The 26,334-nt window shown below is 41.3% G+C and overlaps 4 protein-coding genes and 3 non-coding genes across 8 annotated transcripts; 1 reads left to right on the forward strand and 6 right to left on the reverse strand.

Moving 5' to 3' along the window:
* Positions 1 to 56: 56 nt before the first annotated feature.
* On the forward strand, positions 57 to 1,966 carry aamdc (adipogenesis associated, Mth938 domain containing). Of its 2 annotated transcripts, none has more exons than XM_058387304.1 (4): positions 57 to 309; positions 732 to 901; positions 1,441 to 1,536; positions 1,656 to 1,966. In XM_058387304.1, the coding sequence occupies exons 2-4, from the start codon at positions 770 to 772 to the stop codon at positions 1,794 to 1,796; spliced, it is 369 nt and encodes a 122-aa protein (XP_058243287.1). In that variant the 5' UTR covers positions 57 to 309; positions 732 to 769; the 3' UTR covers positions 1,797 to 1,966. The 2 variants fall into 2 exon arrangements, with proteins under 2 accessions (XP_058243287.1, XP_058243286.1); XM_058387303.1 differs by lacking the exon at positions 57 to 309 and adding an exon at positions 437 to 595 and having other exon boundaries at positions 1,656 to 1,964.
* Positions 1,938 to 15,313, reverse strand: ints4 (integrator complex subunit 4). Its single transcript, XM_058387301.1, has 23 exons — positions 15,018 to 15,313; positions 14,154 to 14,351; positions 13,894 to 14,011; positions 11,668 to 11,774; positions 11,280 to 11,483; positions 10,467 to 10,517; positions 10,291 to 10,379; positions 10,033 to 10,153; positions 9,859 to 9,930; positions 9,256 to 9,430; positions 8,963 to 9,168; positions 8,101 to 8,243; positions 7,889 to 8,004; positions 7,583 to 7,716; positions 7,345 to 7,511; positions 7,176 to 7,269; positions 6,833 to 6,913; positions 6,389 to 6,519; positions 5,717 to 5,776; positions 4,812 to 4,971; positions 4,568 to 4,711; positions 4,353 to 4,473; positions 1,938 to 2,285 (listed from the first exon to the last, which is right to left on the reverse strand). The coding sequence occupies exons 1-23, from the start codon at positions 15,069 to 15,071 to the stop codon at positions 2,107 to 2,109; spliced, it is 2,925 nt and encodes a 974-aa protein (XP_058243284.1). The 5' UTR covers positions 15,072 to 15,313; the 3' UTR covers positions 1,938 to 2,106.
* Positions 15,314 to 16,987: 1,674 nt separating this feature from the next.
* On the reverse strand, positions 16,988 to 20,817 carry kctd14 (potassium channel tetramerization domain containing 14). The gene is made up of 2 exons (XM_058388047.1): positions 20,651 to 20,817; positions 16,988 to 18,229 (listed from the first exon to the last, which is right to left on the reverse strand). The coding sequence occupies exons 1-2, from the start codon at positions 20,705 to 20,707 to the stop codon at positions 17,561 to 17,563; spliced, it is 726 nt and encodes a 241-aa protein (XP_058244030.1). The 5' UTR covers positions 20,708 to 20,817; the 3' UTR covers positions 16,988 to 17,560.
* A 1,332-nt stretch (positions 20,818 to 22,149) lies between these two features.
* rps3 (ribosomal protein S3) lies at positions 22,150 to 26,334 on the reverse strand. Its single transcript, XM_058388304.1, has 7 exons — positions 26,258 to 26,334; positions 25,252 to 25,382; positions 25,041 to 25,134; positions 24,849 to 24,943; positions 23,910 to 24,097; positions 22,775 to 22,977; positions 22,150 to 22,203 (listed from the first exon to the last, which is right to left on the reverse strand). Exons 1-6 carry the CDS (start codon positions 26,285 to 26,287, stop codon positions 22,778 to 22,780), a joined length of 738 nt encoding a protein of 245 aa, XP_058244287.1. The 5' UTR covers positions 26,288 to 26,334; the 3' UTR covers positions 22,150 to 22,203; positions 22,775 to 22,777.
* Positions 22,281 to 22,431, reverse strand: LOC131352453 (small nucleolar RNA SNORD15). The gene has a single exon (XR_009204511.1). It is a non-coding gene; the product is annotated as a small nucleolar RNA SNORD15 (small nucleolar RNA).
* On the reverse strand, positions 23,125 to 23,275 carry LOC131352454 (small nucleolar RNA SNORD15). The gene has a single exon (XR_009204512.1). It is a non-coding gene; the product is annotated as a small nucleolar RNA SNORD15 (small nucleolar RNA).
* On the reverse strand, positions 24,181 to 24,329 carry LOC131352455 (small nucleolar RNA SNORD15). Its single transcript, XR_009204513.1, has one exon. It is a non-coding gene; the product is annotated as a small nucleolar RNA SNORD15 (small nucleolar RNA).

A 26,334-nucleotide genomic window follows, 5' to 3' on the forward strand; every position in this document is an offset into this window, starting at 1 on the left:
TTGCAGCCAATGGAATACATAGGTGTGTCCCTACGTCATCGCCGGTGCCGGAAGTAAATTTCCGATGCGATGAATGAGCTACAGAATGACGGTTGCTATTGAGACGGATTCGTAGCATGGAATGAAAAGTTGCTGGATTTCCTATGCTACGCAAAAGGCATATTTAGTTAAAGCAAACGTCTCGATTAGGACTGAAAATGTCAAGATTTTGAAATTGTAGTCCTTTCGGACAAACTACAAGTTCCAAAGAGAGTCGTGAGACGGTGTCGTCACATCCGGGCACTTTGTTTGCGCGCTAGCTACTCGAAGGTACGATTTAATTACACCACTTCCTAACTACAGTATAGCAACAGAATATATAAAGTATTAAAGTATCAAGCAGCACCACGGCTTTCCAGTTAATACTAGCCAACAAAGTCGTTTGTTAGCCTCCAAAGGCAACGGGGCCGATAAAGTAGCACCTGATTGGATGCTGATCATGACGTAGGGAGTGGGCGTGTCAAGTAGTGAAAGCCATATTTCTTGTTATTATTTTGCCAGTGCAGCGACAGTCATAGTACGTATTTAAAGCCTGAGTTTGAGTCCATCAAGAAAGGTAAACCTCTGTTCACTGGGGTAAACAATGCATGAAATTAGTCTAAAGCTCGATTTCCTGTTTGGATTGTAGCAAAGTCTTATCCCCACTCTTATGACTAGATAGCTCAAGTCATAAAATTACTCTTCTTTTCCAGTTACAGGAGAGAGAGAGAGAGAGAGAGAGAGAGCAGTCATGTCATCTCCAGAAATTCAGTCTCTGTCCTGGGGGCACATGAAGGTCAAAGGTTGCTCCTCTTCCTACAAAGACTGTAAGGTGTGGCCAGGTGGCAGTCGGGAATGGGACTGGAGAGAGACTGGGACAGATGTGAGTGCAAATTAATTTCAGAAGCAACTAACTAGAGTGCAGTGTTTCCCACATGATCTCATTAAACAGACCTTTCAACATTTATGCATGTCTGTTTCAATACTAGAAAACCTCTCGTCTTGGAGGGGGAAGTTATATTTAAGGGGCAATATTTCGAGAGAGCCCCACTTGCTTGCTTACAAACTAAACCTGGCAAGGAATAGTGCAAGAAAGGTACTAATAAAGAAGAAAAACAACAACAAATATAGCAGTCAAGATTAACACACTGAAAGCTGTACAATCTATCGATACAATGCATGTAGAGTTTTGTACATTTCTGGGCACATCAGGCCCAAAACACAAGAACTATCATCAATACTAAGTGATAAAATGCTTTTTAAATGTCATTTAAAACTAGTTGTACGCCATAAGTTTCCTTCGGACTTATTCCAGGAATGTCTTAAAGGCTGGTGTGTTCCCAAATGTAAGCCTGTCAAATACATTCATCAGCATACTACAGAAACATTAATGCATTATTTTATGAGACATGCTTCCCTCAGCATTATCCAGGTGTCCAGCCAGCTGACCTGGAGGAAATCCTGAGAAAAGGAGTTCAGACGCTGGTCATAGGAAGAGGAATGAGTGAAGCATTACAGGTGATTTCAAAGACCGGTCTTAAAACACAACCAGGCAAATATTAATATTAGTTTTTTTTTCCTAACTCCTGGATAGTTTGAGTGGAAACTGGATTAATGGTCATGTCTTGGTGCCACAGGTGCCTCCCTCCACAGTGGAACATGTGAAGAAACAGGGCGTGGAAATAAAGGTACTGCAGACTGAGAAGGCTGTGAAAGAGTACAACAACCTTGCAGGACAGGGGGCTAAAGTGGGAGGAGTTTTCCACTCCACTTGCTGAAGATGCCGAACTTTACGGTGCCTTGTGTCTTGGCTCCATGTTTTAAATCTAAAGCAATTCACTAACCATGGTTATTTAGTTGGCACGGAAAGGCTGTTGAAATATTCTTTAGTTCTTTAAAAATGACAGTATTTACATATACAACATACAAAGGACAAGATTTTATTACATGGATAAACTACAGATCAATATTTTCTGCCAAAATAAATCAATGTTAAGGGAAAAAAAAAGCTGTTGATTCATTTGTTGCAGTCAGCTTCAGCTGGGAGTTCAATTCCTCCCCTAAAGATTTGTGTCTTAAAGTCCCAGGTCAGCGCCGAGCAGGTTTCGGCATGATGAAGACCTTGACAGGCTTGCTGAGGGTGATGGTGCCGTCAATTGAGCTTTCAGTTGTTGGCAGGCTTTCTGTGTTCTCATCCCAGGCCGGTTTGGGCGCAGCCAGTTTACTGCTGTAGGCCAGGAGCAACTGCACCTCGATCTGAGACGGCTCTGAGAAAGTCAGGAGAACAAGAGAAGTCGGAAGTCGGAAATTATTTCATTCAACCGTCTTCAGTAACCGCTTTAATTCTGGTCAGGGTTGCACAAGGTGGGGACATTGCTACTAGTCTATTGCAGGGAATCATGCAACACACACTTATTCACAACTGTGAGCAATATACACCGATCAGGCATAACATTATGCGTACTGTCAGATGAGGAGATAATCAGTCTTATTCACTTCGTCATGGCACCTGTTAGTGGGTGGGATATATTAGGCAGCAAGTGAACATTTTGTCCTCAAAGTTGATGTGTTAGAAGCAGGAAAAATGGGCAAGCGTAAGGATTTGAGCGAGTTTGACAAAGTTTGTGATGGCTAGACGACTGGATCAGAGCATTTCCAAAACTGCAGCTCTTGTGGTTTGTTCCTGGTCTGCAGGGATAAGTATCTATCAAAAGTGGTCCAAGGAAGGAACAGTGGTGACCTGGCAACAGGGTCATGGGTGGTCAAGGCTCATTGATGCATGTGAGGAGCAAAGGCCCGTGTGATCCGATCCAACAGACGAGCTACTGTTGCTCAAATTACTGAAGAAGTTAATGCTGGCTCTGATAGAAAGGTGTCAGAATACACAGTGCATGATGGGTCAGGGCTGTTTTGGCAGCAAAAGGGGGACCAACACAACATGGGCAAGTGGTCATAATGTTATGCCTGGTCAGTGTAGAGTAGTCAATCTGCTTACCAGCAGGTTTTCTACACTGCGAGGAAACAAGAGAACTTGAAGGAAACCCGAATTAACACATGTGAAAAGATCCTGAGCTCAACCAAGCTGTGAGAAATGCTGCCCCTCTAAGGAAATTACTTCAAGCAAATACATAATATACACACAATGTAACAGACAATTATGTGTAAATTAGTATCAGGTGGATGATCACATATTGGGATGTATTAGGTTGTACATTTAAAACTTTTTCAGGGCTTTATTTTTATTTAGTTATTTTTTTTAAACAAATATTCCACTACTCTCTCTGTGTACTAGAGAAATGGCTTGACTCCTACACATTCAAAATGATTCTGGCAAGAACTACCTTCTCCGGCCTAGATGCAATTCTATTTATATCAATGTGGCTGCTAGGATTTCATTTCGTATGCCTTAATCTTGCAGCAGCAAAGGATTTATCTCTTTCTGTTAGAAAAGCACATTAATGAAACCCATATAGAGGGGGAAAAAAGCCAACATGGAGTATCCATGCAATAATTTTTCCAATATTTGCTGATGTTGTTAACTCTGATTGGTAATGAGGATAATCATAAGTATTGAATAGATGTTTACTAAGTAAACAGGCTGGGAATTTATATTACATCACTTTTCTAAATTATTTCACAAAGTGCAACAGCATGAGAAAAATAAAAGAGTCATATCGACCAACTGGTTGCAAATTACACCGATCAGGCATAACATTATACATATATACACTGATGATCTCATCATGGCTCCTGTTAGTGGGTGGGATATATTAGGCAGTAAGTGAACATTTTGTCCTCAAAGTTGATGTGTTAGAAACAGGACAAATGGACAAGCGAAAGGATTTGAGCGAATTTGACAAGAACCAAATTGTGATGGCTAGACGACTGGATCAGAGCATCTCCAAAACTGCAGCTCTTGTGGGGTGTTCCCGGTCTGCAGTGGTCAGTATCTATCAAAAGTGGTCCAAGGAAGGAACATTGGTGAACTGGTCATGGGCGGCCAAGGCTCACTCATGCACGTGGGGAGCCCAGGCTGGCCCGTGTGATCCGATCCAACAGACGAGCTACTGTTGCTCAAATTGCTGAAGAAGTTAATGCTGGTTCTGATAGAAAGGTGTTCTAATACATAGTGCATGATGGGTCAGGGCTGTTTTGGCAGCAAAAGGGGGACCAACACAATATTACACAGGTGGTCATAATGTTATCCCTGGTCGGTGTATACTCAATAACATCAATAGGTGGATGATGTAACATTATTATTAACAAAACACACACACTGACAAGAACATGAAAGTATTCCACCTGTATCAATGAACAAATTAAAATAGTCTCACCTGTCCAGGCCGTATGGGACAGATACACCTGAGTGATAAGCCGCGTCCGTCCCGGTCCTGGTGTCCTAAAATCTCCAGGCTTAGGGTGAATTATGTGCGACTGTCCATCTGGGTAGAGTACCTACAGAAGGAAGTAGGAGCGAGAGAAAAGACATTTACTACTTGAAAATTATACGATGTTATTAATGATGACTCACCGATGAATGAACCCTGACCTGCACTTTAACTGTAGCTTGTGGGTTTTGCACGTGTTCCAGAGTGGCATCGATATCTAACGCCAGCACTAAGCCAGAGGTAAACCGCAGCGGGTTGTCTGACTCTCCTGTCGGCTCAATAATTGTAGCTGACGCCCTGTGGATCTGGAAACCCCAAAACAATAAAATAAATAAATAAAGTTAACCAGAGGCTGTAGGAAACATTATTTGCTGCAGGAAACACATTGATGCTGAATAAACAGACCTGCTCTGGGAGTTTGAGGTGAGTGAATCTGTTATGTCTCAGAGTGGTCTGGAGGATCTTCACTAAATCCAGCGGTTTGCAGGCTATGAGTCTGGGCATTAGTTCTAGCAGCTTCTCCACAAAACTGTCCTGAAGGTGGGGCAGCTCGGTCATGAAGAGCCTGTGCAGGCAAAAGAAGGGTGTTAAGGTCTGATGGAATAGCAAACAAAAAGAACATGGGTGTGATGCTACATTTTAGGTTGGGCACCATGCGTGAAATTAGGTTCGGTCCTGTCATTACTTATGGTAGAGCAAACATAAAGACTTGTTCCATCAAAAGCCTCTCAGTTTTTCCATCTCTTTTAAAGTTAATAAGGGAAAAAAAATGCACCATTTTACCAAGAAATCTCCTCTGTCCTAAAGAAAACTTTTGTTTGTTAGAAAGCTTACTGACAAAGTACTGAAGACTCCTTCAATAAATGTTAAATAAAAACAGAAAGCTTCACCTTATCACTGGTTATATATTTCTCATTGTTAAATAACGTGATTTATTTGTCTGCTCATTATTAGACTTGTACTATGTGGAGCATCCACCATACAAGTCCCTGTGAATTGATAGGGGGCATTAATATAAATGACTTGCACTGCAGGCAGAACATCTGTCCCAGCTGTTGTTACAGAAAACTACTTCTATTAAAACAATCACATTCACCAACCAGCCAGTCGTACCTACTTTGTTGCTACACTCATTGCCCTTTTTTTTTTATTATCTGTGGTCATCATACAGGTGGATTTGGTAGCTAAACAAATAGTGACTGTTGCTATGTACATTTACTTGTTAGCACCCCACCTCACCGGTCAGTGCTGAGAATGGATAGGGATAGTGAAAGAGAATAAATCACAGCTTTGACTGTCATGTATCATACCTTTGAAAGGACTCCACTTCCTGAAGGAACTTCTCACATGATCCGAGAAGAGGCTCAACCCTAGAAAGAATATGAGGTTAGTATGATTCTATGATCACGACCCATTATTTCATAGTAATTTATCGTAAATATGCCATGTGTGCACTTCTGGTTGGAGGCTCTGTACATGTACTCTGCAGAATGACAATAAAGTTGAATCTAATCAAGTTGCATTGATTCACATGAGGCTGTACTATGCAAAAATTAGGGAGCTGATGGTGACTGAATCAGTCCATGGGGCTCTGAATCAGTGGAGTAAATTAATCTTCCTTGGCATTGTGCTTCTCTCTGTTTTTCTCACTCCCCCATGGAGAAGTGTGTGTTGGATCCTACCCACAATAATTTCTAATTAATTTAATTGGTTTCCACATCAGCCCTGACCAGGACAAAGCATTTATTGAAGTGAATGAATACTGTAGTCCGATAAAAAGGGTGTCCTTTCAGCTCCAGTTTAGCTTTATTTCTGTTTAAAATGATATTTGCAGAATAGCAGGTTGTACAGCATTGAATTACCACTCAGCTGTGGCTGCTTTAATACTGTTCATGAACAGTTCTGTAGATCACACACAGAGATATACACAAGTAGTGAAGTGTGTGTGTGTGGTGTGTGGGTGCACGCATTACATTACTGACCCTCTTTTGGTGCGGGAATTAAGAACAAGTTGTAATGCCTTGGCTTGCAGTCGCACATTATGAATAGTTGCCACATGACGTGTCTCCAATCCACTGTATAGGAATTCCAACTTGTATGTCTCTTCTAGGACCTAACACACACACACACACACAAAAAAGAAAGAAAGAAAGAAAGAAAGAAAGAAAATACAGTAGATCAACCTCAGATACGGATAGGTTTAACTTTATCGTCATTATTAGAGTACAAGGCAATGAAATACAGTACATCAACAAAAATATCCTTTTATACATATGTTTATATTCAGCTTCATTTTGTTCAACCTGCTGGATTCAGGCAGATTAAAGCAAAGAATCGGAATATAATCATCTACTTGTTTATTAAACTGGACTTCATTAACATTTTGCTGTTTGAGAGAGACAGAGAGAGTGTGTGTGTGTGTGTACCTGCTGTGCAGCAGTTGATGCCATGGCATTCTGTTTCAGACACAGAGGCACAGCCATGTTCCACAGCTTCTCTTGTAGAGCCTGGTATGTAAAAATGAAACAAATACGTTTTTCGCAAAAATCACATATGCATTAGTATTATTCACTGAAAATGGCCAAGCTCTTTGGTTCACTGTATCGACCGAGACTAATTCATTTTTCAATTTGTAGGATTCGTACTTGTCTGAATCCATGGTACAATGGAACATTGATAAACAATGGAGTCCATGATCAACAGTGCAATTCTAGAGCTTAGGTCTGAACTTATCTCATTCATGACATTCATGTGACATGAGAAACCCACCTTCATAAGCAGAAGCTGACAGTGCAGGTATGTTGCACAAAAATCTGCCGATCCAGCCAGCTCCGTCTGCAGGATCCCGAGCCTCTGCAGGTCTCTGTGTGAAGAAGAGACAGAATAAACTTCAGCACACAGTTAATTAAAATAACCAGTGTAAGCCAGTGTTTCTGACCTGATGGTAAAGTCGAGCAGGTCCTGAGCTCCAGTTGAGTCCAGGTTCTGCAGATTGCTAACTCGAGTCAGGCTCTCCTGGAGGAACTGCTGCGCCGACTCCAGGCTGAAAGACTCCATTCCTGATGACTCCAAGCCCAGAGCCGCCATCTGCTTCCTGCCTGGTAACTGAAAGCGGAGGCAAGATTACACAAAGACATGATGATAAAAAATATTGCATAAAAACTTTCGAATCTTACCCTGAGCTGAGGCACCAGGTGCGAGAGGCTGTCACGTAGGTATGCGTAGTGCCGGAACGTGTGGTCTGAGAACAAAGCTGGCATGGTGGGACAAGACTTCGCTGCATTAAACACCAGCACTAAAACGGCAATATCTGATGAAACTCACGTCAGGAAAAATCACCTTGTAAGGGCTAGGAATTTTGTTTTGCATCGATTTATTTTTGACCCATTTCCCAGAAAACAGCAGATCTTCACATCTGACACCTTTTAGTAAAACACAGACACAACTACACAAAGAAAACGGTGTTGAACTGGGCAGGATACACGCAGGATCGTCCATGTCTGGTTCTGGAGTGTCAAAATAAGGGTGTGTGCTCAGGAGCTCAGGGACAATGGGCAACACCAGAGTGGGGTGACGAGCTCCGAGGAACTTCAGACACCTGTAGGGGGGGAAATGAGGTGTGTTTAAAAGCATACACAAATCACTAGTTAGTGCAAATTGCACTGCAGAACAGAAATATAGCGTGTACACTCACTTCCACACCGAGTTACGGTCGGTCGGATACTTGGCGAGGTTTTTCAGCAGTTCCAGCAGAGCCAGCTGGATGCACTCTTTAGTCGAGACGTTCGTGTAGCACAGCAACTCATGCAGGGCCTCTCGGATGTCCCGTGATGAATCCTGAATGCATGACAACAACGTTCCTTAATTATAAAATCAGCCTAAAGCCAATTATTACTGAGGATTTTAGATATATGACAATATACAATTCACAAGATAAGGTCAATACAGCATCGCTTTAACAGTCTCTGTTTAAATATTTGTGCACACAATATTAATGGATTATTTTATGTATAAAAAAATCATCAGTGAGTCTCCAAAGTCAGATTAATAGAAGATAGAAAAGTCTCCTTAAAGAAAACGTCACACTACTAATGGTGACTGCACACATTTATGTCTTTTCCCTATCCCTATGGGGGTGGTAGCTCAAGTGTTTAAGGCTCTGGGTTGTTGACCACCAAGCTGCCACTGTTGGGCCCTTGAGCAAGGCCCCAAAACAACCCTGCTCCAGGGGCGCTGCATCGTGGCTGACCTTGTGCTCTGACCCCAACTTCCAAGGATGGGATATGCGAAGAAAGAATTTCACTGTGTAGTAATGTATATAAAGACAACTTAAACTTATACAAGTCGCTGTGTAAACTGGTACAGTAAAAAGGATAACATTAAAGAAGTATGCATTAATATAAACCTGAGATTTGCAGGTGCTGTTATAGAAAATGAATCGACACTTTCCGACCAATCAGAATCCAGAATACAGCAGCGCTTTAGTTGCCCTATTAGTTTACGCTAATGTTTAATAAACACACTGGGGATTATTGTATATATTGGGTTTGTTGTACCTCGAGCACAGCGAGCACTGTGTCCAGCTGGTCCTCACGCAGGGTGATGTGGGTGGAGATCTGTCGCAGCACATGGATGGACTGCAGTCTCACTTCCTCGATTTCATCGTTAAACATATCCACCAGGAAGTCCAGGCACTTCTCTGCAAAACTGGGAGAAGACAGAGCCAGGGAACACAGGGCCTCGACGGCTGCAATCCGCACTTCTGCAAAGAAAAAAAACGCACAGAGACACGTCAATGGAGATGTCCTAAACAACGTATATTGTGATGTAGTAAAGCAAGAATACGCACCATACATCTCGTCCTCAAGTCCGTGCACAAAAGCTCCACAGGCTCCAGAGTCGATCAGGTTTACTCCAGACGTGTCCACTTTCTCTCTGGGAGCGTCGTCCGCCCATCTCCGGCCTGACGAGAATTCTCCGGAAGCGTAGAGTTCTTTGGCACGCTCGTGTGCAGTGCGCTTTCTCTGAATAAATAATATAATAAAATTTCTCTGGGTCAATAATAAACAGACCAGCATGGACACTTCAAAATACATTTCACTACATTTCATTTGGCAGGATGTTGTAGCATTGTTTGAGCTCATCGGATAAACTGTTTTCTCTAGGTAGAAGCCACTATTACTACTCTTTCTAATGATCACACTAACCATATTACGGCTCTTTAATAATTAAAGCTAGTAACATATGTATATCGATCAGGCATAACATTATGACCACCTGTCTAATATTGTGTTGGTATAAAAAATATTACGCTATAATATACACTATAAATATTTAGTCCAAATAAACATTTTTAAATCTCTTTAATTCTGTAGGAATTCAGTTTATAAACCAAACATTTAGGAGCACAGGAAGAAATGATGCCATGGTAACACTATAAATGTGTCCATACCCTGAGATCTGACATCAGCTTCTTGTCCAGTGTCTGCTCCAGGAAGTGTGGGCTCACCTGCTTCATGGAGCCCTGACGAAGACAAACACAACAGGTTACAAAATAAAATATTCAGCGCATGCAGGGAGATCCTCGCCTAAACCGTCAATCAAAACAAAAAAGAAAAAAATGCACCAGCAACTTGGCAGCCTGCACGCGCACAACCCAGGAGCCATCGCTAACCATGTGGCAGATCTTCCCGAAAGAGTCATCGATCAGCCGGATCTCCTCGTTGGATGAAGGAATGGGGACGATGCTGCATGACAATGTGAAGGGGGGGGGGGGATATTACGTTCTTTCATACAGAAAATAGGGCAAACAAAAATGTATAGCATATAAATCTCCATGAATCATGTATTTATAACACGGTAATAAATGGATGTTGTAGTCCACCTCTCAGGGTAAAGCTGGCTTAGCACCCACACCATCTGCACTGCGGCTGAGCGCACTTGCTCGTAGTCATCGCTCAAGAGCTTGCAGGCCTGAGAGACAAAAGATAAATCGGTTCAGAACCAACATGAGTTTAGAAAAAATAAAAAACACGGTTTCAGTAATAGACCTGGTTTTACCTGGCTGTATATCGTCTGCTGGAGCTTCATTCCTCTTTCGTGCAGTTGCAGCTGAGGACACACAAAAAGATCTCGGTCAAATACGGCACATTAAACAGAGTCTTCTCTTTACGGAGCCTGGAAATTGCCGTATCTAAATAGGATATTTGTACATTTTATTTTATTTATTTATATTAATTTATTTATTATAAGTACATCACATTTAATAAAAGAAAAAAATTATTATTCAATACATATACATTTTTCCCCAGTCATTTTTTCCCACATTAGAGTTGATGGTTATGAGATTTAAAAATTCATAACCCTAAACACAAATCTCAAAAATGCTGATTTTATGTAAATGAGGCCATTTCCAGGGAATATAGATGCTTTCCCAGTGACCAAACCCAGCATTTAGCCAATCACAGGTATTTGCCATACTTGTGCCCATGAAGTGAAGTGACGAGACACAGAGAGGGGAAAAAAAAACACAAAGAAAATGCCCTTCAACTCCTACTCTTAACCCTGATTTCAGCATATGACGTCAAAGCAAAATGGTTGTTCACATCATCAGCAGTAAAGAAAGTAGCCCTTCTTTACTTTTGACTGATTTCCGCTGTGTGTACTAGCATTGTTTTTGATCATATGAGCTTCTTTCTTTCCCTACTTTAAAGTAAATGTAATAACTTTGAATGCAGTCCAAGTCTCGAATGCTTATCACTTTAGAAAGCTAGAACAAATATTTAAATAAAATATTCTATCACTTTAATGTGTTTCCTATGTGCATGGAAGATCACAAAGCAGAAAAGCTAATGCAAGGCTAACGAGGCTCACCATAGCTTTAATGGCCGCTGTGCGAACCCGGGGGTCCTGGTCACTGAAGTAGTCACTGATGAGACTCTGGACGTCCCTTAGGGGTGTGGTGGAAGCGCCTGGTGCTGCCTCACTCTCTTTAGTTAGAGGTTTGTCGACAGAACCCAAGCAGCCGAGGAGCTGTAGGCACTTATTGCGTACCCCGAAATAAGTGCTTTGAAGGTGCTGTTAAAGGAGGGGTGTGATTATAAAATTGGGAATGTTTTAAATGATAGTGATTTAAATGAAAAAACAAGACAATTACTATTATTATTAATATAATTACTACAGTCTAACTATGATTGGAACACTTTTTATGATTCAAATACTGTATATACTACTCACATTACTCTAAAGAATACTGTGTTACCTTGCAGGCCACTTCGAAAAGTCTCTGAGTGACTGCCGTGTTTTCTGGCAGCTGTGTGCCAATGACCAGTAGAGTGTCGAGCAGCTGGGCCAGAACCTGGTTGGACTCTAAAAGCAAAACAGAAATCAATATTCATAAACACTGTCGCAAGCATGTGTAATTGCATATACTTCATAAACCTAGACCTAGACTTAACATGTGGCCTACAATCCACTGTGCTGCAGTATGTGTATGTGAAAGAGGGCAAATAGCAATTTCTCGGTGTTTTACGTTGTCCTTTGCTGTATTGTGATAAGTAGTTTGAAAAGATGCAGTTGACTAGCTTCACTTGTCTAGGATAGGGGAGTGCTAGCTAGAAGGTGGGATGGAATTGGTCAGTGAGCAAATTAAAAGACACAGTGAAAATATGCTGATGAGTATGAAACTTCTAGAAAGCATGAAGGTTCTTCCAGACAGGACATGACTACCCATTTCTAGTGCTGGAGTACCCTTTGTTCAGCCCATTTGAGTGTGTTCCCTGTTCTGACACACCCAGTTCAAGTCCTGTAGAGTTTGGAGATTATTAAGTGTGTGTGTTCATAGAGAACCAGGGCATGTTAAAGTATAAAAAGCCTCTGCTGGAATCATCTCCATAAAATTAATTAGGGTCATTCATCAGCTGGGGATGTGGTAGCTTAGCGGTTAAGGTGTTAGACTACTGATCAGAAGGTTGTGAGCTGCCACTGTTGGGCCCTTGAGCAAAGTCCTTAACCCTTAATTGCTCAGTTGCATAAAAAAACAAGATATAAATATAAGTCGCTCTGGATAAGGGTGTCTACCAAATGCCAAATATGTAACAGCGGCCATTTAGCAGGTTCTTATGCCTATCCTTGAAACACTAGAGGTCTAACACAACCACACAATCCACTCACTGAGCATGGTTTTGGGTGGTAACAGACAAAAGTCCCTAAAGACTGTAACTGGAGCTTGTGCATTGAAAGCTTTCACTGACAGCAAACAATGTTTCTGTTCATAAAGGAAAGTGGCCTGGTCACTGAAGGTTAATAGCCATTAGTGAAGAATGTTTAACTGAGAGAGTCAGGACAGAATTAATCCCTGCTGCTTGTCTATAATTGCAGATGATAATTAAAGGGATAAAGGTGGCTCTGTTATGGTGTGGGGACATTTTGTTTTTCCATCATGGCTTGAATTCACTTCTTCCTGAAAGAAAAGTCACTGGAAATCAATGCAAAGTTATTAGGATCACATTTAGCCTATTATTAAACGCTTCCTGATGGGAGGGGTTTAATCCAGGGTGACCCCGCCCCTATCTACAGGGCATGAGGGTTCAAGGAATGTTTTGATGAGGATGTAACTGGTCTTCACAGTAACCAAATCTCAACCCAGTTGAACAGACTTGGCTCTCCAGCATTATCAAAACCCCAAATGAGGGAAAATCTTTTGGAAGAACAATGTTCATCACTTCTGTGCGTTTCCAGAGACGCACAGCAGCCACACTAACACACATCGAAGGTGTTCTGGTGGCTCGTGGTGGCTGGAAACAACCCACCCACTTTTTATGTGAGAATTTCCTTTCAAGTGCCATAAAATGGCTTGAAAATCATGATTTCATTCCAGATGTTGATGCAGCACATTTCTGAAACATCAAGCCGGGTAGATTATGCATCAAAGGAGTTGAGTGATTTCCACAACAGCCAAAGGCACTCGAGATACTCCACACCTTGCACTGAATCTCAACAGTGGCTTAATAGGTGGCCACAAGTGTATATAGAGCTTGCTATAGCCTGGGATTTATCTATGTAGTGCAGAGCATAAAGACTGCTGGGGTGGTGATAGCTCAAGTGGTTAAGGCTCCGGACCGGAAGATCAGGGTTCAAGCCCCAGCACCGCCAAGCTGCCACTGCTGGGCCCCTGTGCAAGGCCCCCACCCTGCTCCAAGGGTGCTGCATCATGGCTGACTCTGTGCGACCCCAAGGATGGGATTTGCGAAGAAAGAATTTCACTGTGCAGTTATGTATATAAAGTTTTATGGACAAATAGAAATATTTACAAAACATATTTTTGTATTCTTTTTTTTTTACTCATACAAACACCAACTCTGATTTCATATGTGGCCTGTCTGTGTGCATTCTGTAGACAATAAAAAAAATAATATTACATTTACTAATTGTTATTAGGAGGCATTCAGCAAGCACTGGAATCAGGATAATCACTGAAATCACTTACTGTCATGATTCAGAGTGCTAATGACATCATCAACAATGCAGTCAGGGGAGAAACCAGGTGTTTTGGAGAGCAGACCGAGCAGCGAGGCGATCTTCAGCCTGACTGAGTTATCGACCTCCTGTTAAATGACAATTATTCAGAAATTTCAAGCGTGAATTTGCACAGAATCAGTACGTAGCAACGTCACACTTGTCTGATCAGAAATTTGTTAATACTGTCCTCCTAACTCTTTAAAGCCGGACCCGTAAATGAACTCTTACCTTATAATAGTGCTCCAGGAGAATGCGCACTACACCCTCAACACTTTCTGCCTCCACCGGCTTGCGGGCAAAGTTAAGGAGATACTGCAGGGCATCTGTGGGGCTGGTGGCTTTGCACAGGTCAATATGGAGGGCTGCAGATTTACTAGGTTTGGTTAGACGAAGCTTCTTTGCTGGTACGTCCTCGAGAGGTTGTTGCTGAGAGAAGGGATAATAATGAACATGGAATGAAGTACTGAACTGAATCGGTGAATATATAAGACTTTGAAAGAAGCTTGAAAGGACGTGACTGACACAATACAGATCATGTGAAGTACACAGGGAAATGTATGTGAAAAGTATGTAAAGCTTAAGTATGTTTTTAGAGTTTTAACTGTCATTAAGGTGCCATTATATACGTATATAAAAATGACGAAAAAGTAATCCTAACCTTTCCACCTCAATATTTATTTCTACCTAAACTCAGGTGTACAATATTTTCAGACCTACTTGTTTTTATGTTATGTTATTAAGGTTTGGATTAAACCACTACACCATGCCAGATATAAATGAAAATAAATGATTATAGATATAATATATCTAAGGACATCTCTGAATGATCTATGTCTTGTTTATGAGCTTTATGGACAGAATAAAAGCTATATGAATGAGGAAGGGGACAATAACAGTACTTTCTGTTCGCCATCCCTTTAAATAAAACACTGCCGACAGAAAAACATAAGAATGGGACCAGGCTTCGCTAAATCACCCACTGTTAGCTTAGCTACACAGCTATATTTCCGGTGACAGTTCGTTTGTTTTACTACAGATTTCAGTTTGCAAAGCGCCTGCTTCATTACATTATTTCCCACTCAGGTGTTTTACCTGCACAACTTTGGAAAATTCCTCGTAAACCCGCTTTTTGAGATGAGCAGCCATTATTACAATGAGCAACGCACTGAAGCTTAGAATATTTGTCCCATTTTACTCGCCGTAGAGCTTCTTCGCCTTCTTACTTTTCGATCATCTTCTTGTCCTCACAGGCTTTCGCACCGATGGCGTCACCAAGCGTCTAAAATCGGAAATATTCACATTATATTTCACATTTTCTCTCAAAGTGCATTGATTCGAAATAAAAACAACGTATGAATAAACTGTAAAAAGACACAAATAGACATATTTTTTTGTACAAGATTAGCCCAAGTTAATTCAAATCACAGTGATGTGCCGTTCACGAATGAGTCGGTTCATTCAATCGGCTCTTTTAGGGCAAACATTTCAAGTCGACACATCTCTCTTTTCCGTCTTATTTTTTTCTGTAGAACAGACATTATTCTGTGTGTAAGTGCAATGTTGTTACTCTGGCATCATAGTGTAGTTAAAAACGCTTCTACTGAAATAATCTGAGCGTTTTTATCATCCCAGGAGGAGGAAGAGTCGGTTCATATTGATGAGTCACTTGAACACGTCACACTATACCTGCTTATAAATAATCAGTTTAGCTGATGTATTCAATCTATGTGAGTGGTCACAAAAATAGTGTAGAAACAATAGGTTGGGGAAAAAAAAGCTGAAAAGAATATATGGTAAAGCACTAAGCACACAATTACTAATAACAGGTTGTTTTTGCTGCAGTATAAATGATAAACTTCACAATTATTACACTTTAAAAAGTGTGAGCAATAATAAGCTATTATCTACTACTGCTCAACATTTTGAAATAAAGCTGTATGAACTGTAAATATATACTATATTGCCAAAAGTTTTGGGACACCCCTCCAAATCATTGAATTCAGGTGTTGTTTTTCAGGGGTTGGGCTCGGCCCCTTAGTTCCAGTGAAAGAAACTCTCAATGCTTCAGCATACCAAGACATTTTGGACAATTTCATGCTCCCAACTTTGTGGGAACAGTTTGGGGATGACCCCTTCCTGTTCCAACATGACTGCAAACCAGTTTACAAAGCAAGGTCCATAAAGACATGGATGAGTGAGTTTGGTGTGGAGGAACCTGACTGGCCTGCACAGAGTCCTGACTTCAACCTGACAGAACACCTTTGGGATGAATTAGAGCGGAGACTGTGAGCCAGGCCTACTTGTCCTACATCAGTGCCTGACCTCACAAATGCGCTTCTAGAGGAATGGTCAAAGATTCCCATAAACACACTCCTAAACCTTAAAGTCTCCACTCTAATTAATCTCAAAGGTGTTCTATCAGGTTGAGGTCAGGACTCTGTGCAGGCCAGACAAGTTCCTCCACACCAAACTCGCTCATCTATTGTCTTTATGGACCTTGCTTTGTGCACTGGTGTGCAGTCATGTTGGAACAGGAAGGGGTCATCCCCAAACTGTTCCCACAAAGTTGGGAGCATGAAATTGTCCAAAATATCTTAGTATGCTGAAGCATTAAGAGTTCCTTTCACTGGAACTAAGACGCCAAGCCCAACCACTTAAAAACACCTGAACTCAGTGATTTGGAGGGGTGTCCCAAAACTTTTGGCAATATAGTGTAACTTTCACAGGTTAAACAGAGACCAATTAGTCAGCCTAATCACGTTAAGTATTCATTCACATGCACTTCCACTGCAAATACGACACCCATATTCATCATACCACAACACTAATGAACTCTCGAAACTGATGCTCCAGATTAATTTCCTATAACATCAGCTCTGACAATAGCTCCAGTATTCCAAACAATGTTTATATTAATGCTCTGTTTCTAATAAATTATACGTTCTTTAGCAGTTCCGTCACAGGGACGTGTATGGCAGATGCTCAACATAATCGAAAGGAAATGTGTTGTTATTTAACAATGAACATAAACACTGATATGGTGAGGTTTTCTGTAAGGAGAAGTTTATTCCACTATTTTTGATGTTCCACAAATTGTGCTGTAACTATTAAATTATTTAAAAAAAAAATTGTTCGTTAATATATTAACATTTTAATCCTTGGTAAATCTCTGTGGTTTCATTAAAATGAAAACAAAAAAAAAATACAACATGTATTCGTAAGAATATAATAAAATCATGTTTGGATACATCACACTATGGCATTAATTGTTTTCTGATAACAGCCCATTTTATTGTGTTTTATTCCTTAATTAACAAGCATCTAAAATATTTTGTACACAGAAATATTTTGTCTTTGCCATTTTGGATTCTTGGATTCATTTTTGTGAGCACATTAAGGTCACATGATGCAGAGGGCTGGTACAAACTAGAGTAAATATTAAACAAGGGTGGCTACAGATGCCAGCAAAGATCCTGAATGAGTCCTATATGACACATGTCTGCAGTATAGGTGGGACTTGTAGACTAACAGATAAGACACGTTTCTTATCTGAAGTGTTTGTAGGTGGATTTTTTTTTTATAAAGATTCATGACCTCTTCAATCATACTTAAAAGGTCAGAAGCACAAATCCTGGTCACCACCAAGTAAAAGTCAGCTTATAGAAGAAATCATGGCTCTTAAACAGAAAGCCTTTCTCTGTGTTGTGGGGTTTAATGCTCACTTTATATCCTTTCGCCTCTATGTCCATTTGAATGCAATCCAGAAGATCCACCACGGAAGCTTGAGCATTCCAGGGGCCGAAACTCACAATAGATTCCTTTCTCACATCAAGACTGGCCATGGCGTCATTACACCTCGCCAGGTCATCCTCTGTCTTTAGGACACATATGATTATAGTGGAGTATCGCGAGGCCATGGCTTCTGCTTTGCCCACCCTGATGAGGACTTCTAGATTTTCGTGGTAGTTGCGCACATGGGATAAAAACTGCTGCCTTCCGACTTTCTCACCGAAAAACTGTGGGGACTCCTCCAGGATTTTCACCAGAGGTTTTATATTATAATACACTGCCTCCTTATGAACCTCCAGCAGATTTTTAGTAGGAACCTCTTCTGAACGGAGATACTCAAGGATCGCACTAAAGTGTGTCCCATCACGGTCTATAAAACAGCGACCTTCTGCATCCTTTAGAAGTTTGTGAGGCGCACTGAACATGTCAGCCAGCTTCGAGTTGGGGAATTTGCGCAGGGTCGACTGAGTGGTGGTGTACATCTGACCGCCGACATTCAGCTGCACGACTGAGCACTGCGGAGGACAGAGAAGAACATGGATTTAAAGTGTTTACTCTTGTCATAAGATGGCCAAACTTTTGCATTACTTACAGGCAAAGCAAAGAGATACACTATATTGCCAAAAGTTTTGGGACGTCCGCCTTTACATGCACATGAATGTAATATGGAGTTGACCTGCCCATTGCAGCTATAACAGCTTCAACTCTTCTGGGAAGGCTTTCCTCAAGGTTTAGGAGTGTGTTTATGGGAATTTTTGACCATTCCTCTAGAAGCGCATTTGTGAGGTCAGGCACTGATGTTGGACGAGAAGGTCTGGCTCACAGTCTCCGCTCTAATTCATCCCAAAGGTGTTCAGGTCAGGACCCCAGTCAAGTTCCTCTACACCAAACTCGCTCATCCATGTCTTTATGGACTTTGCTTTGTGCACTGGTGTGCAGTCATGTTGGAACAGGAAGGGGTCATCCCCAAACTGTTCCCACAAAGTGTCCAAAATGTCTTGGTATGCTGAAGCATTAAGAGTTCCTTTCACTGGAACTAAGGGGCCGAGCGCAACCCCTGAATTCAATCATTTGGCGGAGTGTCCCAAAACTTTTGGCAATATAGTGCAGCTCAATGATTACACCCAAGAGACACGGTTGGACTTTTTTCACAAGACACACAACCTAAAGAGTCCAAATAGGTTTTTAAGTTGCTTTAGGTGAAAACGTCTATCAAAATAAAAGCACAGACAGATGACTCTGACAAACTGAGTTAATAAAATCGTGCGAGTAGAAAAAAAAAACACTACCTTTTTTGCAAGAAATTGTAAATATTTAGCTGTTTAGAATCCAGAGAACTGTATCGGTGACTGTAAAAATGACTATAAAATAGATCATAACACTGGAAATCCAAATAGCTGAAATCTATGGTCTGTTCTAATTGTACTCATGAATAATCTGCATTTCACGTAATTAGGAAAACACCTAAATCGATTGCTGTTCACAATGGCACATCACTGTTATTAAACTAAAAAAAGAAAAGAAAAGTGTAAAGCTTCACAATGAGTGACTAAGCAAACAGCTGGTTGTTAAGTATATTAAACTTAAAGCAAGAGTGAACAATGAGGAATATCAACATTTCACTCCCAACATACTGATACATGTTGTGTCAGACGTTTTGTTGAGTCTTGAACTGAAAAATATCAGAAATGTCGGCTTACAAAGCTGTGAAGGTCAGGAGAGTGGTACAAAAAAATCCTCTATAATGTCTAACTACACTGACCAGGCATAACATTATGACCACCTGCCTAATATTGTGTTGGTCCCCCTTTTGCTGCCAAAACAGCCCTGACCCGTCATGCACTGTGTATTCTGACACCTTTCTATCAGAACCAGCATTAACTTCTTCAGCAGTTTGAGCAACGGTAGCTCGTCTGTTGGATCGGATCACACGGGCCACCCTTCGCGCCACATGTGCATCAATGAACCTTGGTCACCCATGACCCTGTTGCCGGTTCACCACTGTTCCTTCCTTGGACCACTTTTGATAGCTACTGACCACTGCAGACCGGGAACACCCCACAAGAGCTGCAGTTTTGGAGATGCTCTGATCCAGTCGTCTAGCCATCACAAATTTGGCCCTTCGTCAAACTCGCTCAAATCCTTACTCTTGTCCATTTTTCCTGCTTCTAACACATCAACTGTGAGTACAAAATGTTCACTTTCTGCCTAATATATCCCACCCACTAACAGGTGCCATGATGAGGAGATCATCAGTCTTATTCACCTTTGCACTGCAGACAAAAAAGGGTCCCATCCACTAAAAATAGTGCTGTGTGTTACTTAGTGTTAATCAGATTGTGTCCAAATCTGATTGACTTGTTCAAAGAGAGCCTGATGGATTATTTAAGGATGGATATATTCTTTAAGCAGACACCAAAAAAGCCTCCAGCTTCCCTGAATAACAACAGAGTGGAATGTTCTGGAAAACATGACCCAAAATTACTGGACCATTTGTCTTGACATGACATCAAGCTGAGTGCAGCTTTTTATCTGTATTGATCACGTTAGTGATATGTACTTATTATTGATTTTGCCTTAAATATAATTTATTTGTAACTTTAAACTGGAAAGCGTCTTTGGACAAATGGTTAGTTTTCAGACTCCAAGCGTCCATTTTTATGCGTTGATCCCGTCACTCTTACATGAGAAGCACTTCACCTGAGCATTGCACCTGTACAGGTATACTCCTCTCCATCACATCACTCGTGCTCATGTATAAACACGGAATAATACAATGGCTTAATACTTAATACTAATGCATCACCTAGTAACTTCTATAAGGATCTCCGTAACTTCAGCGCCTGTGTCTCACACACACACACACACACGAAAACCTTATATTACGAAGCAAACTTTCAAGCACGTCATTCATTTAAATCAACAAACCTCGTTACCTGCTTTAAAGGCTCGACTGCAAGTTTCCGTGATGATTTAATATCAGGAAGGCTCATGACTGTAAGATCCGCGCTGCTCTGTTCCTCCTGCTAGACTCCAGCAGTAATGTGGGAGTTCTGAGTGGGCGTGGTATTTCAGATTACACTGAAAAGGGGGCGTGTCTGCCTTCACATGCACATGAATGTAATATGGAGTTGACCCGCCCTTTACAACTATAACAGCTTCAACTCTCCTGGGAAGGCTTTCCACAAGTTTATAGGAATTTTTCACGCGAGGTCAGGCACTGATGTTGAATGAGAAAGGTCTGGCTCAGAGTCTCCACTCTAATTCATACCAAAGGCGTTCAGGTCAGGACCCAAAGTTGCTCGTCCATGTCTTTATGGACTTTGCTTTGTGCAATGATCAAGTTGGAACAGAAAGAGGTCATCCCTTACCCTGTGACTGGAACTAAGGGGTCAATCCAACCTCTGAATAACACCCCCACACCATAATCCCCTCTCCACCAAACTTGACACTTGGCACAAAGCAGTCAGATAAGTAATGTTCTTCTGGCAACTGCCAAACCTAGACTTGTCCATCAGACTGCCAGAGAGGTGTGATTAGTCACTCCAGAGAACACATCTCCACACCTCTAGAGTCCAGTGGCAGTGCACTTTATACACCAATGCATACAACACTTTGTGATGCAAGGCTGAGATGCAGCTGCACAGCCATTAAAAACCATTCCAAGAAGCTCTTTACACACTGTTCTTGAGCTAATCTAAAGGCCACATGAAGTTTAGAGGTCTGTAGCTATGGACTCTGCACAACATTCTGCCCACTGTGTGCCTCAGCATGTGCTGTCCCCACTCTGTGACTAACAATTAACCCTGGAATATTTAGAAGCGAGGAAATTTCACAAATGGACATATTGCACAGGTGACAACCTATCAAGGTACCACACATGATTTCCATGAGCTCCTGAGAGCGACCCATTCTTTCACAAATGTCTGTAGATGCAGTCTGCATGCCTAGGTGCTTGATTTTATTCAATGATTTGGAGGGGTGTCCCAAAACCTTTGGCAAATTGTATATAGATTTTTTTTTTTTTTAAGAAAAAACACAAACCACAAAAAAAAGATTTTTTTTCAATGGTAATCTATTACCAATCTAAACCTACAGGACTGACCTCATCGATTAGACTAAAAGCAAAACAAATGAATTAGGGATGCTGAATGGTGCATCAGTGTATATTCTCAGGTTGGTGAACACACTGAACATTGCATTAGCAGGCCAGGAGTTTAGTCTCTTGATGAAACACTTGTGTGAATTTAAGGAAGACACCTGCTTATGATTAAAAATATACCAAACTCATATGACTTCATATTTAGCAAGGAGCTAGTCAAAAATTATCGATTTCTAAAATCTACCACTTCACCACCCCTAAAATAACTTGTCTTAGAATGAGGTTCAGCATTATGTAACCATGCAAATTAAAAAGAAAGAGACAGGCCATGAATGTATTTATCCTTTTATTTTTGTACAGAAAATCTCATCATCCAATGGTGACTACCTAGAAGAGAAAAAGAGACAGAAATTAACAGGTTCAACAGCCTTCAGTGTTTTTTTTTTTTTACACTAGTGGACAGCCCTTCTCAGACAAATGCCTCAATGTCTTCAAGTGAAAGGGATCGTCTACTCAAAGGGTCCAGGCTCAGAGGCACAGAACGTGACTCTGAACACGGACACCTTCAAGAGAAGCAAAATCCCATTCCGACTCGTCATCGTATCATCACTGAAGGGGGGTGAGAGCTTAAAGTTGCATGAGTGCCACACAATTCAGATCTTTTGAAAATTCAGCAACTTATAATTTTCCAAAAATACAAAATGCACATTTTAATACTTTAGTGCACCATTTAGGTCAATTTTAAGACTGACTAGGACTCAGTTTACAAATGCAATAAAAAGTATTTGATAAAAGAATTCAGCAACATGGGCCTATACCTAGAGGCCATATTTGTTTACACACAATGCTAACAGACTTTCCTCTCATTTCACTTTTAATGTTCACCTTTGGAAACCAAGTGTTGCTTTATATTTTTGATGACCATGCCTAAATTCTGGACCCACTTTGTCCTCCTTACCATTTATGCTGTGGGTACAGGAGTTCCCTGGGGCATGACTGGAACTTCAGGCTTGGCTCCCTTCTGTTCAGACACAGGGGTGGTGGGGAGGATCTCCTCTTTGGGCTCCACGATGCTGACGTGGTCAGGCAGAGGCTTCTTGGGGCCGATCTTACCGCTGGGGTCCCAGGGAAGCATGATCTTAACCTTGATGCCGAGCACACCTGGACACAGGAACACAACACTCAAACAGGGCCACAACAAACATTTCTTCTACATTTTCCTAACATGCACAAAATACAGCTAGACAAACGTGGGTTGCAAGGCTATATTTTGTGCTTCTGTACATTTCTATCAATTCTTATAGATGCCCTTCTCAGACAAATGCCTCGATGTCTTCAACTGAAAAGAACACACTACTCTGAGGAACTGAGGTCAGGGGCACAGAACGTGACCACTAATCCAGAATCCAGAGAGACAGCTAGTGTCCAGTTCCGACTCGTCATCGTATCATCACTGAAGGGGAATCTCAGAGTGGAAATTTTTTCCACTTTTGGGGAAACAGGTGAATGGTTAAACACTTCACCTGAAATTTGCATAATTTTTATTAAACCTTTCTTTGTCAACTGCCATGACTATGGCTAAAAGTGTTTCTTCAAATGTAAGAATAAAATAAAAAAAAATGTATCAAATTTAACCAAAACAGATCTAAAACCTCTGTTAAGGTTCACATTAATCATTTTGTATTACTGGCACAATGCAAAGTTAATAAAGCTTGCAGTCACCAGTTTTACATCATGTAAACTGCATGCTTAAATCTCACTCAGCTTAAAAAACGATGACAATGTTTGCCGATTCAAAACAGGAGAACATAAATATCTACCCAAATCTGATGTTTGTCTGCATGATAAACTATAGGGTACTAGCTGCTACCACTGGCTTAAACCAAGTTGTCTTTTCAAAGATAAGTGTGCCTCACACAGGTCAAAAACAGAAGCCCATTTGTAATGTTTCAGTTTATTAAGTAAGTATTTAATACAGACTACACAATGCTACACTGCTGGTTAGACCCTCCCATTACGTACTATCCTAGCACCTCCAGTGGTCATAGCTTTGTCCGCACTTCAATCAATTCCACTTCTCATCCTTCGCTCACCTTGGCGGAGCAGGACGTGGCGGACAGCGGTGTCCACGTAATAGTTGACGGGGTCTCCGCTGTGGATCATCAGACCATCCACAAACTTCATGGACTTGGCCCTCTGACCCCTGAGCTTGCCGGACACGACCACCTCACAGCCCTTGGCACCGCTCTCCATGATGAAACGGAGAACACCATAGCAGGCCCTGAGGAAGACAACAGTCAGCCACGCTTCTACAGCTCATGTGGGTTTCAAGCCACACAAAAACAATGGTTTTTTTTTTAATATTCTTCTCAGACAAATGCCTCGATGTCTTCAACCGAAAGGAACATGCCACTCCGAGGAACTAAAGTCAGGGACATAGAACATGTCCAATAACCCAGGATCCAAAGAGAGCCAGTGTCCCGTTCCGACTCGTCATCGCATCATCACTGAAGAACAAGCAGCAGCACAATATTTTCTAGAAAGTTTATTAGAGTGTGTTAAGTGGATTAAGGTGCAGATTTTAAGGGCTATGAATTGGTATCCTCTTTCCGGGGAGAAGAAAGCCGTGTAAGCATTGCCTTATGACCTCAGGTCAAGTTTCTGATGTAGCAGTGTTTTTTTTTTCACCCCACCAAAGACTCTGGCAGACGTTTCGGCTTTGAGCTGCGGTGTTCAGTTCTCATATAGCAGGTCAAAATATTATTCAAATCTGACTGGTGGTCTACTTTCTTATAACATGCTTGACCATTTTGATCTTTGTTTTGCTGGGTTTCATCAGTGTTTCTACATATCAGTACAGGCTAATTAATTCACTTAAAAATCCTTCAGCACATGGACAGTCAAATCAAGCCTTTCACTAGCGAATGAAGTGCAACAGCCAGCGGAATGTACAGGAAGAGTATCAACTTGAAAAGTATTTATCCAATCCTGCATGTTTAAATATTGAAACGTATAATAGAGCGTTGACTTGCCTGCGGACAGCCAGACCTCCGAGCAGCTTGTAGCGCAGAGATTCGGCCTGAGCGATGGCGCACAAACCCCTGGTGGCAACCTTCTCAGCATAGAGCTAAAACAAAGACAGCAGTTTAGTATGTGCAATTCTGTACAATAATGACAAACCAACATGGAAACTACTAGAACAACTTAAGGAAAATTGGTTTTACCTCCACACTGCCCTCTGGGAACCCAAACCTCTTCTGAACGACAGCGGTCAGTTCCCTAATGCGACGGCCTTTCTCTCCCAGGACATTCTGGGTCCTACGAAATTATATAGTTTATAAATTTAACATGCATGACTTGTATACATTCCCTTATCAGAACAGCAGCAATAGAACTAAACTAAGCAAACTATATCAAGCTCAAATAACGTTTTACCTGGTGGCCAGAATGATGATCTCTGTCCTTGTTGGAGTGACCCGGACCTCCACACCGGAGTACCCATCCTCAGCAAGCTCTCGGGTCAGGAACTCGTTCAGCTCGGCTTTGAAGATGCCGTCTGAGACAAACTGGGGACGAAATGACAAACGTCAGGAACCGCATCGATTAAATCTAACGTGAGAGGCTATACAGACGTGAAATTTACATGTACCCTTCAGATCAGACTTTTAAAACCGGAAATTTGTGTCAAGCTCTTATTGCCAGGACATTATGGTCAGGAAACAGGAACGCAAAGTTGGACTAAAACAGATTAATCTACACAGCAGGCTATACAGAGATCTGGTTGAAGACATGAAACTTGTTACAAAATTTACAAAGTCTTCAATGTTGAGATTTTAAATGGAGCTGATTAACAAGCTTAAACCTGAAGGACGCATGTCTTCCTGTACATGTGCATTAGAGAGATTCCGCTATCCACTGTACAGAGCGTGCTTTAATATCACTAAATATGGGATTTGTGTATAAAATTCACTGACTTAAGTAAACACTAACACAAAGGCTTTTTCTAGATGATGCTTTGACTTTAACACAGTGTTACTACAGAAGGGAAAATAAATAAGAGTGAAAGCTAAGTCATGTACGAAGCCGGGATATGCTAATAAATCAGCTCAATGGCTAGCTGGATAAACAGCCCAGGGCTCAAGAACATTGAGAGCCAAAACTAAAATATGAGTTAAGAATTTATAATAAAATGCACGCTGTAATAAAATATGCCCCGGTTTCATGACTGAATTCAGGGAGCGCTTAGACACATCAGGTCCTGCCATGTTTCTCAGCAGAGTCACAGTCAGACTCATCCAAGACAATCCGGTCATAAAATCATGACAAAATAACCATCTAGACGCAAATAGCTACACCTAAACACCACTTCCATCATACAACACCATTATTACACTGCACAGCCCGACATTTTGACGGGTATTCGCATAAAAATCTCGCTAACCTTTCTCTTCTTAGAAATTTGCACCGCCATCTTGCCGAAGGCCGCAGACAGGAAAGGAATGTTGACCAAAGCGGAAA

Source organism: Hemibagrus wyckioides, linkage group LG04, assembly GCF_019097595.1.
Source record: "Hemibagrus wyckioides isolate EC202008001 linkage group LG04, SWU_Hwy_1.0, whole genome shotgun sequence".
In the NCBI taxonomy this organism is placed as follows: domain Eukaryota; kingdom Metazoa; phylum Chordata; class Actinopteri; order Siluriformes; family Bagridae; genus Hemibagrus; species Hemibagrus wyckioides.

Coding starts and splice junctions, on each gene's coding strand:
- rps3 (XM_058388304.1), bottom strand. CDS start 26,287: ATGGCGGTGCAAATTTCTAAGAAGAGAAAG. Junction 25,383..26,257: donor AAATTTCTAAGAAGAGAAAG/GTTAGCGAGATT, acceptor TTTCGTCCCCAG/TTTGTCTCAGACGGCATCTT. Junction 24,098..24,848: donor GGAGGTCTGGCTGTCCGCAG/GCAAGTCAACGC, acceptor TGTCTTCCTCAG/GGCCTGCTATGGTGTTCTCC.
- kctd14 (XM_058388047.1), bottom strand. CDS start 20,707: ATGAGCCTTCCTGATATTAAATCATCACGGAAACTTGCAGTCGAGCCT. Junction 18,230..20,650: donor CAGTCGAGCCTTTAAAGCAG/GTAACGAGGTTT, acceptor TGTCCTCCGCAG/TGCTCAGTCGTGCAGCTGAA.
- aamdc (XM_058387304.1), top strand. CDS start 770: ATGTCATCTCCAGAAATTCAGTCTCTGTCCTGGGGGCACATGAAGGTC. Junction 902..1,440: donor GGAGAGAGACTGGGACAGAT/GTGAGTGCAAAT, acceptor TGCTTCCCTCAG/CATTATCCAGGTGTCCAGCC. Junction 1,537..1,655: donor GAATGAGTGAAGCATTACAG/GTGATTTCAAAG, acceptor TTGGTGCCACAG/GTGCCTCCCTCCACAGTGGA.
- ints4 (XM_058387301.1), bottom strand. CDS start 15,071: ATGGCTGCTCATCTCAAAAAGCGGGTTTACGAGGAATTTTCCAAAGTT. Junction 14,352..15,017: donor AATTTTCCAAAGTTGTGCAG/GTAAAACACCTG, acceptor CCCTTCTCTCAG/CAACAACCTCTCGAGGACGT. Junction 11,484..11,667: donor TTTTCGAAGTGGCCTGCAAG/GTAACACAGTAT, acceptor CTCCTTTAACAG/CACCTTCAAAGCACTTATTT.